General features: G+C 36.5%; 2 protein-coding genes across 8 annotated transcripts in view; one reads left to right on the top strand and one right to left on the bottom strand.

Annotated features, from left to right (window-relative positions):
• Nucleotides 1-836, bottom strand: part of psip1a (PC4 and SFRS1 interacting protein 1a) — a 33,832-nt gene extending 32,996 nt beyond the window's left edge. For 3 of the 7 annotated variants that reach the window (XM_088924663.1, XM_088924687.1, XM_088924704.1), the window contains exon 1: nt 205-325. In XM_088924663.1, coding sequence (XP_088780789.1) covers nt 205-221 — 17 coding nt within the window. In that variant the 5' untranslated portion in view covers nt 222-325. The other 4 variants (XM_088924695.1, XM_088924713.1, XM_088924672.1 and 1 more) reach the window with 3 other exon arrangements.
• Nucleotides 837-4,711: 3,875 nt separating this feature from the next.
• The window catches only part of ccdc171 (coiled-coil domain containing 171), a 151,870-nt gene continuing 140,641 nt past the window's right edge, over nt 4,712-15,940 (top strand). Inside the window, exons 1-6 of the mRNA XM_088913737.1 lie at nt 4,712-4,815; nt 6,840-7,023; nt 9,025-9,175; nt 10,182-10,356; nt 12,296-12,486; nt 14,819-14,965. Of these exons, the coding sequence (XP_088769863.1) occupies nt 6,866-7,023; nt 9,025-9,175; nt 10,182-10,356; nt 12,296-12,486; nt 14,819-14,965 (822 nt within the window). The 5' untranslated portion in view covers nt 4,712-4,815; nt 6,840-6,865. The remainder of the gene's footprint in view (nt 4,816-6,839; nt 7,024-9,024; nt 9,176-10,181; nt 10,357-12,295; nt 12,487-14,818; nt 14,966-15,940) is intronic.

The following is a 15,940-nucleotide window of genomic DNA, read 5'->3' as shown; positions in this document are numbered from 1 at the left end:
ACTGTTGCAACACTTATTTTAAAGGGTACAAATCGAAAACCCTAAAAAAAGACAGGTGGTATACGGTCATATTTAGATTCCCTCAATCCTTACAAACACGTATGTCGTTTCATCGACAGTTTTCGGTTAGACCAACAAGACCCACAAAAAGAGAAAAAAGGACAACCTGAAACGTGGTTGCAGCGAGCTAAGCGCACCGCTTACCTGAGATCACTCTGCATTTCCTACTCGCCCTGCTTAGTTTCGATCTCGTCCCGAATTACATGCATGTCAAGAAACACAGTAATCCTCACACTTGTCGAAGTAAACTCGGTAGAGATGCTCCGACACGTGAGGCAGTGTGTAAGGGAAAGCACTGCTTTAGCTCCAACAACCCCTCCCCCATTGCCTCCATGCAAACACACGCATGTGCGTGCAGGAATAAACAAGCTTTCCCCTTCTGTCTGCTGATCTGCCTTTCCACTAAAAAATGCAAAATATCGACAAAAACGTATTGCAGCTGTTTCGCAGAATATGGGTAACATGGCGAAAAGCATTTGCTTCTATTTTTAAAATACGTAGCCAAGCCGTTTCCCGGTGATAAGCAAACCCTCCTGCAGAAATGCTTTCTGAATGGGGCTTCGACCGGTAACTTGCCTAAAAAAACAATCAAGCTTATTTTCCCCAACACGAGCAATCTTTATCTGCAAACACGTGTTCTGATCTGGGTTAGTGATTTCAACAGAATTTAAATATCGCAATGAAGGGAAGAAGAGAGAGCCTCGACCTTACCGACAACAGACCACAGAAATCGTGCAGCGGCAGCACTGCCTGCGAACTCGGCTCCGCACTCCCGCGCTGCTATGCAAAGGACCATACCACTCCAACTCAACTTCGGGGTTAAAAATCCTTTTTTCTTACACTTCTCGATAGTCGCGGCAGCAAATCTTACATCATCTTGAGATTTCAATTTTTTTTAAACACGGTTGTATATATTAACGACTCAAAAAGAACAGAAATCGGGAAATAATATTTGGATTTAAAAAAATGCTACCCCCCCAACCCCCATTATAAAAGTGACCCCGAGGTTAGGACAAATGCGCAGTGACGAGTTTAAATGGTTGCTCACGTCTGTGGGGGCACTGTGAAATTGGGAAACACATGTAATATGGGGTTGAAATAGCAAGTGTTTTAGAAGCAACTGATGCACGTAAATTTTGTTAAGAACTTAAATTTCATTATTGCAATCAGTTTTATTTTTTAAAGCTTTGAACCAGGAAATAATCTCATGTTACAGTGAAGCAAACAACACAGGAAAAGGGTTCAGGTGGTTGGTGGTTTCCTTTTGTGCATACAATACAGACCTGAAATAATTCTTCGGTTGTAAGAAAAAAAAACCGGTTGTAATGAAGTCACTAGTATGCTTCAAAATGTTTCCTTTTTCCTGCTGTTTATGAGATTATTACACACTGCTTACTATATTTCTGGATATATTTTTGACCAGTTAATTAACAATAAGTCACTTATTTACATTCATCAAATTTATTCAAATTACCATTTTCACAGCACACTTTTTAAAACGTCACGTTGAAAATATAACCCCCCCCGTGTTCCAATGATAAGCTAGATTTTGGGGGATGCAGTGTATATATTTCTCTTTTATTTTTGGTTAATGAGATGCAGTATTATCTTTTTTAAAATGGTATCAAATGTAGTGATGGCACAGTAGTGCCGTGGTTAGCATTGCTGCCTCACAGCACTAGGCCCTTGGGTTTAGTTCAGTACCTGGGGTGCTGTCTGTGTGGAGTTTGTATGTTCCACCCCGTGCTCGTGGGTTTCTCCCACAGTCCAAAGACATTTTGGTTCGTTATTTGGCCACCGAATAAGTCAACTTTGCTTGGTATTATACTTACAAAACACTCCTGTCAAGTACCATTAGACTGTATATTGAAAAGATTTTGGAAGTCATAATGGTTTTCACCAGTTTTTTTTATCAACCCAGCATTTCATTTTATATTCTCTCCACTGACCTACTTATTCAATCTCACTTTTAAAACAACTGAAATCCCAGCGGCAGACTGGAAGTCTGCTCTTGTTCTTCCTCTTTGCAAAAGGAGTAAGTCAGACTGTAACTGCTTTAGACCTTTATCCATTTTATCACCTTTTTTTCAAAAATAATTAAATAAACCTAATAATAATGAGTTAAGCTATTTTTTAGACAGCTATTGTATTTGCTATCAACGAGGCTATCTAATGTGATCTTATATGTAGTTTTTTATTGAATGCACAGAAGCGTTTGTGACACCAAGTTTTCACTTGCTCTTGACTAAATTAATTAATTCAGCTATGTTTAGAGAGTCATCTAAGCTTTTCACACTATAGATCACTAGAAAAGTTGTGTAGTTCATGTCTTGATATGAGCTCTCACAGTTTCAGGATTACGTAAAAACTGTATTTAGTATTTAAAAACTTCACAGCTTGTTCCAGTAACTAATAAGTTCCAGAAAGCTCTGTTCTGGGCTCTGCTTTATTCTCCATCTATATTTTCAAAATTTCTCAAGCAATAGACAACTTTTTTGTGACCAAATAGGTTACTTTCATATTCACCTCTGACAATAATTTCTAATATTTAAGTGGACTCACTTTATCATCATCAATGACTAATATGCAGCTTTGTCTTAATTCAGCAGACATTTTGGGAACTTCTGCTATATTTTAATAAAATAAAACATATTAAAAATAGCTCTGATTGCTTCCTTAGTTACAAACACAAAAAGTTAATTTGTGATCAAATCATGTTTTACATCCTCCTCTAAGTATATAGTTCAAACGTCTGTAGACTCTGTCTTGGACTAATACAACGTTGTGTACAGGATGACCACCGGAGTTTTTTTTAAAATCATTTTTGTATTCTAAATGTCCCCTATCACAGTCATTGGACCTGATATAATAAATCAATTAAAGAATATGGATAACAGATAACTGACAACGAGAGCAGTAATGGATGCAAACAGGTAATTTGGAATGGAATATTTAAATTTGCAGAAGGCTTATGATAAATTCATCATAAAAGATTCATTACAAAATCATTGGCAGTAAGGCAATGCATATATTTGAATTAGGATCTGACTCATGGATAGAAAACTGACTTCAGATGAGAGGTGAATGCTCAAACTGAGTGTGAAATCATTAGTTATTAGTGGTGCACCACAAAGATCTGTATTAGGAACACTGCTCTTCTTATTTTGTATCAATAATCTAAATTGTGAAATAGTTAATGAACTATTTCAATTCTTAAAAGAAGATTACCTTATGTACCTTAAAATTGATCTAATTTCATAGAAGCTGCTAAGAAAATCCAGTCAAACACCTGGCAGATGATTTTAATATAGACAAGTGTAAAATCTTTAACATATTACACAAATTATACGTTATGTATATTAAGTATAGATATAAAATGAGAAATACTGAGCTCAGAGAAGCTATGAAATGATCTATGTATTTGTTTAAGTTGACATGTCATTTTAATCAAGACCATGTGAGGATTTGGATATTATTTGGATAAATAGTTAAGTAGGATTTCAATGAAATTATTTAGATTTTAGAATATTGTGTGCAAATTTGATCACCACATTAAAAAAAGATACTGCTACTTTGGAACTAGTCCAGAGACGTGTGACCTAATACATTCCCAGGCTAAAAGGAGTGTTCTGCTCTGACAGGCTAAAAGAATGTCTGAATTTTCAGAATCCTCAAGGGAATTGACAAAGTGAAATCACTGGACCTCTTCAGAACCCACAATTAAACCACAACCAAAGGACACAAAAAAAGGACAAGGGGTGCATTTAGAATTGATGCCAGGGGGTATTTTTTATACAAAGAGCTGTGACGGTTGAAGTTGATACCGTGATTTCTTTTAAGCAGGGACTGGCTGAGTGCCTTGTGTATGATTATTTTACTACTACTGACCAAGCAAGATAGATGGGCTACATAACCTCCTCTTGTTTGCTCTTGTTGTACTCATGTTGTTGCTAATGTGCTGCTCAGACCATTCTGCCTTCAAAGAAGACTGTATTACAGACACTGATATCTACTTGTGATAAAAGTGCCAATAATTACAAAATGAAAATAGTTCTGAAAAAATCAACTAGAATTGATCATCTAATACAAACGTACCTGACGTTAATGTGTGATTTATCGGCAAACAGTTGTGTAAAGGGGATCTTTAATGACCGCTGAGAGTCAGGATCTCGATTTAACGTCTCATCCGAAAGACGCTGTATACCTAAAAACAACACGGTACGTTTTGGGTGCCGGACACATTAAACGAATGACGGATTAGAAATACAATCGAGTTGAGCACATGAACGTATGAGGTTCATTGTAAGCGCGGGGGTGAAGCGTTTTCAGCGCCAATAGCTCTTCCCAGACGGGCTATTCCAACATTTAGTCATGTCATAAGAATAGTAGAGAAAGTTAAAAACACAATCTCCACAAAACCACATTACCCCCTGTAGCTAAATTCATTTATGTAGGTGCCACTTGAGGGTTTAAAATACTGCGTGATTTAATAACGGTATCAAGTAAGAACTGTTGCAATCTGCAGCATAACGACTCGGCTATCAATTCTTGAGGGCTCTTGTATTACACGTGGGAGGGGCTGCTATTGTTCCCTTTAAACGCGTCATACACGGCTGAGAGCCAATCAGAGGCGTGGAATCGTAGAGGAAGATGCCGTTGGATCCCCCAGGAAGCGAAACATGGCGTCAGATTTAAACTGAACCTGTCAAACAGATGTGGTTTGCTTCCAAACTGACAGTTTACACGATTATTTTGGTAAGTCTTTGAATGAATCGATTAGCTCTGGGTAAGGAAAATCGTAGTGCCCTTGTCCGTTTCGTTTCGAGTGTTTGTGGTCCATGCAAAAAGCAGTTTGACGTCTGTTGTCTTTTTTGTTTTGTAGCTAAGCACAGTAATAAAAAGTGTGTATCGGTCTTACTCTATGAAGGGGAAAAACAGTGACTGTAAACGATCAAACTTGAATTAAATCAACAAAGTTATAAATAGAAACACATTCAGTGTCTTGAAGATGTTTTAGTCCATTTTCTCTTCCAAAGACTTCATGAATGACGAGTAGAAAGTGGTTTGTGGTCGTAGATGTGCAACTTGAGCTTTTCTCGCTTTGATTAACTGGGTGAGTGGACTTTCCCAGAGCTGTTTTTATGTTGCCTTTAATTGTCGTTGTCACTATGGAGGTTAGCATCAACGGATTTCTTTTGAAACACAGTGAACAATTCAGAATAATGCAAGGGTATGAAAAAAAAACTTAAAAAGCGCAGACATCGTTATTAATAATAATAATATTAAATTAAATAAATTAATTAATAATTAAAAAAATAATAAAATAAAATTAATAATTAAAAAATAAATTAAATAATAATATTATTTACCTGTGGTAGACGGATTTTACAACAACATTTTAGGAACTTGCGTGAAACTATGGATCAGTTTATTTTTCGGACGTATGGCAACCGCAGATGCTACAAATAATAACTACATTACTACATTATGCTGTATGTAGCCTGTCTAACCGAGATAGCTTTTTATTGTTTTATTATAATAGGCCCAAAAACATTCTTATGTTTTCAAGACCTGTTGTTGTTGCAGTATAGTAGGTTAATTTGTTTTAATTCATTTGAGTGTCAAAGTCCGTGTAAGAAGCCAATGTTAGTCTCCTCTGTTTAAATTAGAAAAAACTAATTCATATAATCTATGCCGACCAGCTTTGTAGGTCTGGTATAGTTTTATTGATTTGGTTTCTCTTTTTTTTTCAGGCCAACAGTGAAATTGTGCAAAGAAAGCCTATTCTAAATGAACCCCTAACGTTTTGACCATTCATTTAAATTCTAATTTTATAATCCCCAAATTTCAATTTAGGATTATATACATAATGGCTTTTCAAGTGTAGTATAAGCCTGTGTAACCAATACAAATTTCAAGGGATGAGGAAAAGTTATACATTAACAAGTTGCTTTTGGTCAGAGGTTTTAAACTCTGTTTCTGGAAGGCCAAGTTTCTTCTTTTTGTTGTTTACTCTGAACTTAATTATATAGTAAATTAACTACTTAAAAGCAGTACTGATTAATAGGCACTGAATGTTTTTTGTAATTAGCTCAATTTTATTTTTCATTCTTTTTTTTAGAAAATAAGTTTATATGAATTGTTTAAATGACTACTTGGGTGTAACAAAAACCATATGTCGCAAGAATTGGCTCACCAAGAATTCATGTGAGACCCTCGATTTAAAAATGTTACTCTAGCTCCAATTTCTCACATACTGAAAATGTTTAACAGCTTTGCAGTACTTGCTTATTTGTCATAAAAATAGTGATTTAGCATACCTTTGTCAAAAGCTGAGAGGAAAGTATGCAAGAACTTTAACTTTTTAAAGTTTTGCATATTACCAAGACAACACTAAATTCACATATTTGCACTTTGATTTTATCAACTTCAAGATTGTTTGTCATCCCTTTCATGCATTCCATTTTCAATCTGGTGCCCCTCAAGTTTCTTTAAAACTCCTTTATCTTTTAAAACTTCTTGTCTTGCAGTTTTTGATGTGTATAGATGGAATACTCTGAAAATCCTTTGTTTTTTTCATGGTCTCAACCTTTTGCCTCTTTGCTTTCTATATCAAAATAAGCACATAGCACAACTGAAGACATTTCTAAAACACATACCAAGATGTTGCCTATTTACCAGAATGGTATCGATTGTAAGACAAATCTGAAAATGCAAGGCATGGCATTATCTTGAAGTGTTGAGATTTCCATAGCTGTGTCTTTCTTCACCGTTTTCAGAAAGTCTGTCCAGAGAAGCTGTGGCCATGACAGCTCAGCCTTCCACAGCCTTGTTAAGGACTCAAGACCTTGAGCAGGTCTCACTGAAGTATAAAGAGGCAGCACAGTCAAAACAAGGCATGAAGACACATCACAATAAAAGATCCTCGCACTCCTCCAAGAGCTCTGCTGATGAGATCGCAAGGTATTTTGCTGCTTAAAGTTTTTTTCTTCAAACTTTGATGCTTGAAAAATATTGTCCCGATGAAGTCATAACTGTCTTAAGTTGCACCTATACTGACTGAAATCTAAATTCAGTTCAGGTAGTAATGGTAATGGGTGGGATTGCTCATTGAAATTTGAACACGGAATCTAATGACTGTGGTAGAGCAAGTTCGAAATGTCATTTGCCATAAATAAATGAAGGGTGACATAATTTATATTTGCAAACAGGAATTATAGCGAGATGAGATAGATTTTTGTTAAAGGCGAAATGTGTTGCAAAAGAAGCTGAACAAACTATGCCAAACTGTAGTTCAGGATGTGTAATGTCACTGTAGGGTAATCAGATGTTCCAAAACATCTCCATAATATGACACTGGCAATCACAAACATCAGCCCTCTTAATGTAGCTTCCTGATCCACAAATGATGACTTCCTCTAGTAAAGGCAGGGGGTACTTGAATTGATGCATTCTAATGTGTCACACCCCTTGCAACATCTGTGAATATGCATCTGCGTAGATTTAATGTATTTTGGGTTGTCAGGCCTTGATCGTTAAATATTATGTAGTTACTTTTAACTTGGAGGTATATATAAATATGTCTGGCAATGAGTCAGAGATATGAACAAAAAATAGTGGTAGATTATTTAGCCTACCTAATGATTTGTAGTGTGTGATCGTTTTGGGGAATTCAGAAATGCACTAAAATGTGATTTCATTACGTTAGAAAACATTATTAATAACAATTTGTCTCTTTGATTTTGGTGTTTTTATTTTAGCGAAATAACACACATCTATTCAGTGGTTAGTTTAGTGCTGATTTAGCGCCACAACTTGCAAATGGGAAGTTTAGTTATATGTATAATTATAAATATTTCGGCCATGGAGTCTTTTTCAGGTGTGAGAAAGACAAGGCAGTCTTTCCTCTCTTTCTCACACCCGAATAAGGCTCCATGGCTGAAATGTTGTGTTTTCTTTCTTCTCTTTTCAGCATGGAATAAACCTATTACTTGTTCCTTTGTGGCTTATGCATGCTGATGCAGCTACCCACCTGATCTAATTATAAATATGAGGACTGAGAAATTTTAAACTCTTAAATTAAAAACAAAGCCACATGCTGATTAAAACATTTGATTGTTGGAATATTTAACCACCTGTATTGGTCGGAACCCCCTGATCAGAGCTGGTACATAGGGTTATCTTCCCTGGTGTGTTGATTTGTTTTTAGAGTATCTCAAACTGGTGAGATCATTTATTTCTGACTTCTTGACCTGATCCTCTGTGTATCAGCATGATGGCTCACTATACTGTTTAAGATCAGCTTTAGAGATTTCTGACAGATACAATATTTGATGTAACAACAAAAATGAAAGTATTCCCAATATTAAAAATGCTAATATTAAGTTGAGTTTGTATATTTCTTTTCAGCCCAATGATTTGAAAAAGGGGAGAAATGGGAGAAAGTGTGATTACATTTTTCTGATGATTCTGACACTCCAACAATAATCGAAATGAGTTCTCAGTACCACTTTTTATTTATTCGTTTACTTATTTATGATATAGATTTTGATTCCTGAAACACTATGATGAGGTTGCTTTTGGCCTTTGTTGTTCCCAGCACAAACTGTTTCTGTTCAAGTGTTAACATGTTACATGGATGATAAAATGAGTGTGGTGTGTCAGAATGGTGTTTATTTACACTAGAGAAGGTCACATTTTTGTTTTGGCATTATGGAAGTGTTTTGGGGCAAATGGTCATCATACAATGACATTATATACTGTATTCTGAACTAAAATTTGGCATAGTTTGACTCGTTTTGTGCCAAATTGAACATTTAGGTTTCTTCACAATTTGAGATAGTATCTAATAATGTTATTTACATTTTGACTACAGTACTGAAGTGAAATGTGTGCTTGGAGAGATTTGTTTATAATCGATTGATTGTGGAAGAGTCACATGTAATTTTATTTGCCTTTTTACAGACTAAAAGAAATGATTGCTCAGCTTCAAAGTGAATGTCAAACCTCGCAAAACACAGAAGAAGGTGGTTTTGATTCTATTTCAGATCTGAGATGGAGACTCAACAAATCGGAAAAGGAAAAGCTGGAGCTGGTGACAAAATACAATGAGGAGGTAATTAATCACAGTATTGTTTTCTTGTCTCTCACTTCACAATTGCTAATTGAATGTATTTTATAGGTCTGTATGCCTATTCAGATACTTAAAGGGTTGCATAGAATATTATGGTGTTAATTACCACATCCAAATGCTTTGCATTTTGTCATAATTTCTAATATCTCAAAAAGAAATGATAATTAAAATTTAACAATATGGAAATTGTTTTGGCTATAACATTTCAACTCACCATGTTTGGAAAGCTGACATGAGTAACGTCAAGTGGTTTTAATTGTCTGTCATTGTCTTATGTTGGGAGTGTGCTGTAAAACAAATTTCCCCAGATGGGATAGTAAAGCTTGAACTGAATTTCTGTATGCCTTGATCTCCAATATTTTTAATACCTTATTGCACATAAAGTGAATGCATGGTGTTGAGTGCAGTAGCAGGTGTACTCAATGTTAAAATCTTACCACTCTGCACATAAGATTTTAGAAAAAAGCATATGGATATTTGATGTCGGTTAAGTGTTCTGGCTTAAATCTTATTGTTCAGATTATGAATGTAATACATACATCACCATATTAGTGCCTGAGCTGGAGTAGGGCATAGTTTATGAAGTGGTCTAACCTGTTTAAAGTCAGGCCTTGTGAAAATCAAGAAAGTAAAACAACCGAAGGAATCATTATGCTCCAAACATAATCCTTCAATGATGGGCCACAATCTGGTAGACAATGAGTGTTGACATCTTGCCAAGATTGCCCATAGAACAGCACAATAATGTACAATGTACTTGTGCTTCTATGGCTGTGTAATAAAGGCTTTTTGGCAAAGTTGATTGTATTTCTATGTGCCGAGTTGTTTTAGTCATGTATATACAGTACATGGGAATACTTATCTTAAATTATTTTTCACGTTGCCCTCACGCAGCAGAAATTTTAAGGTCTGGTTATCTGCTGCATTTGGGTTTTTCTTTGGAAGATCCTACTGTTTGTCATATCTCTGCATGACTATTCTTCTTAAGGTGGCCAGATATGAGAGCCAGGTGGCCAAGCTCCGAGCTGTGCTGGAAAGAGGAGAGGCCCAGCGCCAGAACCTGGAGTATGAGATTGCCCTGGCAAGGAAAGATGCTGGTATGGAGAAATCCAGCGCTGAGGAAACAGTGGCAAACATCCACAGAAAAAATGAACAGTTGAAAGGTTAGCGGTCATTAGTTCTGTTGGATAAAAATATTAGACCTATATATTTTGAAGTTGAACATCATTTTTGAGCATTTTATAAATATGAAAATTCTTAGTATGAGATATGCAGGGGTGGTTACTTGAAGTTAGAGCTCCAGCTATTTATTGAGCCACAGTGGTGTTAATAATGTAACCGATTAGTGGTGTTGGGTATTTCTGCACATTTATGGGTTTAATTAGGCTTTGTTTGATCCGTAAAGATTGAGTGCAGTAGTTGTTAGGGTTGAGTGCTGTTTTATGTTATAAAGCCTACTAGATTTAATTCTTCAGCCGTCGTTACATTTTTGTACACACAGGCTCTTGTGCAAGTCTTGACTGCAGTAATGAAGAGGTTGAGGATAGGGTCTGTAAAGATGCCTTTTATGATAAAATAAAAGTAATTAAATTGAAACATACATTTAAATTCTTCACTTGGAATCAATCACATTTATTTATTTTTAGACAAAGTAGTAGTTTCTAAACATTTAGGCCTCAGGTTGAATAGATCTTTAACTTTCTAAAAACTCATGTCCTTCTTTCCTCCCCAGTTCTGCCTTAATTTATTAAATTTCTCTATGATCTTAAAATTTAAACTTGAATGTCCCAAGAGCAGCTATTGATTTTGGATGCCAGTAGTTTGTATTTTGGCCTGCAGCAAAAGATCATAGGTGGATAATTTATATTTCTGAGGGCATTTCAGTCATACAATAGGATTCTTTTCTACAAGACGCATGCACCTGTCAACTGTTCTTGTATTTGCTCTTGAATCTGGGTTTTGGTCTAGGTGAACAAAGGGAACAAAAAAAGTTAGAGTTGTAATGGGGCTAGAGACTTTGGAACAGGATTATCGAGCTGGAGGGCTTCGATAAAATCTGCCAGAGGGACGTGAACATGGTGGTTCAATGAAATAGTTAAAAAATGCAATCACTATGTAATTTCCACATTCTGCAACTTTGTTTACTCCCTTAAATCTTTTTAGGTTGTTAAACCAAAATTATTTCAAATTCTGTTGGAAAAAAATTGCTCCAAACAGAGAAACAAGCTGTGAAAGCGTTGTACTTGAGCAAGCACAGGCCTCCATGCTCACATGCTACTGTACATGGTTCTTGTCATAGATATAAAAACACATAATAGCGTGACGTTTTACTGCAGCATAACAAAACTGTCAACATTAACAAGAAGCAATTATGGGTGAACATCCTTCTCATGATCATTCAGTAAAGAATGTTTGTCTTGTAGAAAGAGAACTTGTAAGCAAAGTTGAGCAAAAAGCCTGCGTCTGTAGCATCCACCTTTTCTTGAATTTCCTTCTGCACTTGATTTTGCTCTGTACTGTCTTGTAAAATGACAGTGCTTTCTAGTTCAATTTTTAGTGTTTTATTTCTTTTCATGCTTCTTGTTGTGCAGTTATTTTGATATTGTGCTCCAAATAAACCAAAAGTAAAGGACCCTACCTTTAATCCATTTACATTTATAATATATAATGCATACATGTACAGTATAAATACATATATAACACATTTCAGTGGAACTCCGGAGATTGAGCCTTGCTTTACGGACCTGGGGGCTACAGTATCTGCATGGAGTTTTCATGCTCTCCCTGTGTCTGTAATTTTCTCCCAGGTGTTTGGTTTCCTTCAACAATCCAAAGACATACTGAACCATTTTAATTTGTGATTTCAGACTAAACTGATATCTTTTAATATGCTGAACGCTCAAAATAGAAATGGCTGAGGAGGTCATCTGGGTTAAAACAGCAGATTTGGCTGTAACTAATCAGTAATTGTATTTTCTTTTTTTTACTAGTATTTGTTACCTTACATTGAAAATGTATTCTTAGGTCAAGGATATCTACCCCTAAGCATTGTTTTTTTTTAATTCGTATCTTTGGTCTTTTTTCTGGTCCTGTTTTTCTCAGTTGAAAATGCTGAACTGCAGCAGCGGGTATTAGATCTGGAGAAGGCCCTGCACATCACCCAGCAGGCCAGAGAGGAGGACCAGGGTGCCTTTCACTGTGAACTAGAGGAGAGAGACCGCCTTCTACAGAGTGCCAATATAGAGACAGAGTTGCTCACTGCTGAAAAAAAACGACTAGAGGATCTTCTCCAGGTATCTTGCAGCAGCTTGTCTTCTTCCACGTCCTGTTTTGTACCTTGCAGCAACAAAGTCACTTTATTAAGGTTTTAAACTCAAAGAGCCTAAATAAAAAGAACATGGTTTGTTAATTACGTTTCTTCCAGAAATGAGTGATTTCAGTTGCCAAAACATTATGAAACTTATTGGTGTAGGTACTGTAGAAAAATAAACACCCAGGGGAAAGATTTTCAATTAGATAGTCATATTGTGCTTGAGTGATCAAATCTGTATTATTACATTTGTTTTAGCTTAACAAGTTAAGGTTGCTTTTGCCGATGAGCACAACTAGCAATGTCCTGTAAATATTGTTTTTGTAGCAAGTCATTTTCATTTGTAATATAAAGTGCTACAACTGGATAATTGCTGGAGATGTCGGACAAGACTAACTTACACTGCAATACATGCTACCATGTCTGTGATTTAATAATTGGGTATTGATTTTAAGTAATGATTCATAAAAAAAAAGAGTAAAGGGAAATTGTTGTAATCCGCAAGATGACAATACTAGACTGAGAGCAACAGTGGAAGTTTATATGTGCCAGCCCATCCAGCTTTAATTTGATGTACATCTCAAGGATAGAGAAGATGTGGAAGCTCAGGCATCTTTTGACATGAGGGAAGTGCTATTGTGGGAGACAGAGAGGACTAGATGTTATGCAGCACAGTGCTTTTTATTATAGTGCTTAAGGCTCTCTGTTTTATTGTATTTTTTCTTACGTGTTTTTAAAATACCATGTTATTGCTTGCCTTTTGTGTGTATTTTATCACCATCCCCAACAAAAGTATTATATAATTAATCATTTCCGTAATTCATCATAAGTTCCCAAAGCCTGTCATATACTTGATGTGGAAAGAACTGTAGGTGGCGCTATGGAGCTGGGGTGGTAAAAAACCTCTGTATGTAATGCAGGATGAGTCCTACATTCTGGATATATGAGGTTGTGCCACTTATTGTCCGTGGCCATCTTTCTAGTGGTGTCAGTATGGTTGGTAGTATGGTCAGTGTCTGATTGCAGAACAGCAAATTCAAATCTTGAATACGGTCTCACAAGTCTAGTCTGTACTTTACAACTGGAAAACTAATTGCAGATTAAAATTTTTATTTGTTAAAGAGTTGAAAGGGTTTAAAGGGAAATGTTTGTTTTGTTGACACTGTGGTCTGCTTAGTACAGTTAACCCCCAAGATGCATAGGTAAAGAAACCCTAAAGATACTGTCCATAACCTTGTAGGTATGTAGAATGTTTTAAGATACTGTATGTAAAATGCGAATCTTCCAGATCTTTGTAAAGTCTCAATATTGTCTGCTCTTTTTACTGTACTGGTAAAACCGAGGTCCTGACTCTCTGTGGTCATTAAAATTGACCATGGGTGTTTCTCGAAAAGAGTAGGGGTGTAACCCCAGCATCCTGGCCAAATTTCCCATTGGCCATTACCAATCATGGCCTCCTAATAATCCCCATCTATGAATTGGCTTCATTACTCTGCTCTCCTCCCCACTGATGGGTGATGTGGTGAGCGTTCTGGCGCACTATGACTGCTGTAGCATCATCCAGGTGGATGCTGCACATTGGTGGTGGTGAAGGGGAGTCCCCATTACCTGTAAAGCACTTTGAGTGGAGTGTCCAGAAAACCGCTATATAAGTGTAAGCGATTATTATTATTATTACTACTACTGAGTCTATGGCATGTTAGAGTTGTAATGTCACAGTGTGCATTCTGATCAGAGTTCAGTGGAAATATAGTGGTATATTTATTTATATGTATCCCGTTTTTATGTAAATACAACCTGTCAACGCCCTCACTAATTCCACCATGTACCTGTGAGCCCTTGAATATTTCTGCTCAGAATACATTTACATCGGATGTCTAGAACTGTGCTATTAATGTCACAATACACTTTTTATGTGTGCATTTTAAAAATGAGTCATTTCAAATAGTAATCTCAGAGTTATTACCTTATTATTATTTCATTAAGTGTTCAGTCTCAAATGCAAACATTCAAGAAACAGTCTGGGAATGTTGAGCTCTTTGTCACAAGTCTGACCTCTGCTGGACTTTGGTTGAAATACAATGTTGCCTTTGTAGTCTTTATTGATTCATAAATAAAATGAGAACATAGGTAGCATTTTAGTTATTAGGTACTGCTGATTTCTAAGGAAGAATTTGAGTTGTATTTTTTTAAATAATTAAAGAAACAATTTATATAATTTTACTTAATATAATTTATATTATTTTAGTTGCTTTGTTATAGAATTATCAATCAAAATATATATATATATTGGTCCACTTACACTTTTTCCACAGGAGCAAGATGACACCTTGCGTGAGCTGCATAAGAGGCTGAGCCAGCTGCAGAGGGAGCATGAGAAAAACGCAGAGACTCTGAGGAGACAAGGAAGTGAGCTGGAGTACAGTGCAGAGAGAGAGGAAAGACTCAAGAAAGAGCTAGAGGTAAGATGTCTCTCAAGTCTGAAAAATAATACTAAGAAGAGTAATAGTGCTTCATCTATCACTGACGTGCTGCCCCGATACAGAGCAAATCAAGTAGAGATTGTGACAAATTGCTTCACTAATTGGAACCTTAAATAGGCCAGATTGTTCAATCCTAGACTAGAGTGTATGGTTATACCTACAGGTTTATGAAGTGCCATGTGATCTTTAATGACCAAGTAGTCAAGATCCAGATTTAAGGTTTAATCTGTAAAACGGTGCCTCATACACTCTGTTTTCTTAGTCAACAAAATGGGGCTGTTGGTTTGGACATTCTAGCCCAGTTGGAAGAGTGCCACATACGGGGCCACCAGAGACGCAGAGACAGCCTGGTTTTCTTCTGGGCTCCCATCCCCACAGTCACTGAGCTCAGCCTTGCAAGTTTTTGAGATCTGACACGATCAGATTATAAAGTGATGATGCTGCTGTCATGAAAAGAGGAGACTCGGTTACAACAGTTTCGTGAAAAATAAATATCTTTGTCGTGCTGTTGTTCAGCATCAGCAGTTCACTGAGCTGCATGAAAGGTAAAAAATGCTGTATATCGCAGCTCTAGCACTGACATTCATATTACATTATCGTTTTAAGTGCATCACTTTCAATAACTGCTAATCCAATTGAGGGTCATGGTGTTCTAGCCTATCCCAGGAAGAATTGTGCACAAGGCAGGATACACCTTGAAAAGCATGCCAGTCCTTTGAAGGACACACAAAAACACAAATTTGCCAACACATGCATCAGGGCCAATTTTTCCAAAATCCAATTAACTTATCAGCTTGTCTTTGGACTGTGGGAGGAAACTGGAACTCTTACAGACACAAGAATAACATGTCAATTCCACACAGCACCCCAGATCAGACATTGAACACAGCGCTGCGAAACAGCGAGACAGCAATGCTAACCACTGTGCCCCTATCCATTTACATAATAAGCAAA

This window comes from Atractosteus spatula, chromosome 1, assembly GCF_055471065.1.
Source record: "Atractosteus spatula isolate fAtrSpa1 chromosome 1, fAtrSpa1.hap1, whole genome shotgun sequence".
In the NCBI taxonomy this organism is placed as follows: domain Eukaryota; kingdom Metazoa; phylum Chordata; class Actinopteri; order Semionotiformes; family Lepisosteidae; genus Atractosteus; species Atractosteus spatula.
Note: the sequence above shows the minus strand (reverse complement) of the source record. Positions and strands in the feature narration are given on the sequence as shown.